The 2,131-nt window shown below is 43.5% G+C and overlaps 1 protein-coding gene across 1 annotated transcript in view; it reads right to left on the reverse strand.

Moving 5' to 3' along the window:
- Window positions 1–2,131, reverse strand: part of PFKP (phosphofructokinase, platelet) — a 70,240-nt gene that overhangs the window by 29,809 nt on the left and 38,300 nt on the right. Inside the window, exon 3 of the mRNA XM_005869528.2 lies at window positions 1,062–1,139. Coding sequence (XP_005869590.1) covers window positions 1,062–1,139 — 78 coding nt within the window. The remainder of the gene's footprint in view (window positions 1–1,061; window positions 1,140–2,131) is intronic.

The raw sequence follows: 2,131 nt of genomic DNA on the forward strand, positions 1-2,131 counted from the left end.
TCTCATCATTGGTGTTTCTATCTCTCTCTCTCCCTCTTCCTTCCTCTCTGAAATTAATAAAAATGTATTTTTAAAAAAGTACTCAACAGGAGTCACAGATGAATACATATGCTACAAAGGTAAACCCACAGTAGTGCTTCATGCGTTTATTCTCGCCACGTGGGCTCTCCATTTCTCAGCTGTGTGGGGCCTTTGCTAAGCTACACAGTGTTCTGGAAATGTATTAGGTATAATTAAGTATAAGCATAAAATAGCTGGGCAGGCGCCTTTTACATTAAAAGTAAGCAGCTGTTTCTTTGCCTGAAGCGGTGATGACCTCATGTTTGGGCACACCAAAGAAATCTACTCCAACTGGAGCAGGCCAGGGCAGGGCGCCGCCTGCCCTCTAAACTCCTGGCCCACCCGGCCCAGGTGGCTCAGAGGCTGAGCACTGACCTATGAGCCAGGAGGTTGTGGTTCGATTCATGGTCAGGGCAGATGCCTGGGTTGCAAGCTTGATCCTCAGTGTGCGGCATGCAGGAGGCAGCTGATCAATGATTCTCTCTCATCACTGATATTTCTATCTCTCTTTCCCTCTCCCTTCCTCTCTGAAATCAATAAAAACATATTCTCGGGTGAGGATAAAAATTAAAAATAAATAAATAAACAAACCCAGGGCTCTCGGAGCCGCTGGCTGGGGTCTCTCCCAGGCTGTGATACCCTGATGTTGGGTTTTATCGAGAAAACCCAACAGGCACAGGTATTCACCACTAAACACACAGCACCAACAAATCAAAGCTGCCTCAACACGAATCTGGTGTACAAACCCCAAATCTGCTCCCAGTACCACGAGGAATGCTAGCTACCATGCATAAATTTTTATTGCAGGGATATTTCCTCCATTTGCATGATGGGAAGTGTTTTTACAAAATTTAAGTGACACATTAAGAGTGTCTTCTTTCCTGCCGCCAGGCAGCATGCTGATCTGTTTTAAGTCTGAGAGGAGTATAAGGACCAAAGGCTCCAAACTCAGGGAAGGACTCACTTACAGAGAGAAGCAGTCTATGGGACCCTGCACCTACCACTTGCAGGATGCTGGAGACGCTCTCCCAGTTCGCTTCCACGATGTTGTTACCGCCATCCACCATGCCTTGGTAGCCCTGGGGGAGAGAATGAAACCTTTTAAAAATGGGGTAAATATTGTTGCAGTATTAATTGATCCTAAACTACATGAAATGTGAATACCAGTGAAAATGAAGGTAAGTGCCTAGGAGCCCAGCATTTGCAGACCATCCATACAAGTGTCACTCATGGTCCTCAGTAGTGGGAAAGCCCCTTGAATTTAATCTCTAAGAGTAGGAATGTCGGTCCAGCCTCATCCAGGGCACCGTGGGGAACACGAGGTTTGCCTGTTGCCTAATGGTGTCTGAGAGATTGAAAAGGGACTTACCAAAACTGTTTGTCACTTAACACAAATGTGGTGTCAATCACATGGCATTCCTGAGAACACTCCTGTCACGGCCCCGTCTGCCCCGGCACACCCATGCTGCTTTTGCTATATATAAAATACGACTGATAAGCACAGCTTAATTCAGTCTTCTTCCTTCCCATTAGTGACATCTTACTACACCAGAGGGACTGTGAGTAAATCAGCATACAAGTGCTCACTTTTGCCTGGAACCCCAAAATAATCACCTTTCAATTCTAAACGCATCTCTCTTTTACCCAGAGAATATATAAGATCAAGAAATGTAGAAATGCTCATTTGCATCTTTGTCTAGGTGACTCACTTTCCAGGGTGTTTACCCTCAAAAGGACTGGTTCTTAACCTTTTAGTAGGGCTTATCATAATAGGTTATCATTGTGAATTCAGGTCCCCTACCTAGTGAAGGCCAAGAGGAAATGAAAAAGGAATAAAGATTTTTAATAATGAAATGCCCATTGAGTATAGAGCCTTGTGCATAAATTAATCAACAGTGAAGGCATCTTGCTGATTAATTTATATACTTATAAATGTAAAATATCTGTAAATAATATAATGAATATATTATGTAACATTTCATATTAGCATATATTTATATGATGAAATACTATATGGCCGAAACCGGTTTGGCTCAGTGGATAGAGCGTCGGCTTGCGGACTGAAAGGTCC

Source organism: Myotis brandtii, unplaced genomic scaffold (assembly GCF_000412655.1).
Source record: "Myotis brandtii unplaced genomic scaffold, ASM41265v1 scaffold297, whole genome shotgun sequence".
Lineage (NCBI taxonomy): Eukaryota > Metazoa > Chordata > Mammalia > Chiroptera > Vespertilionidae > Myotis > Myotis brandtii.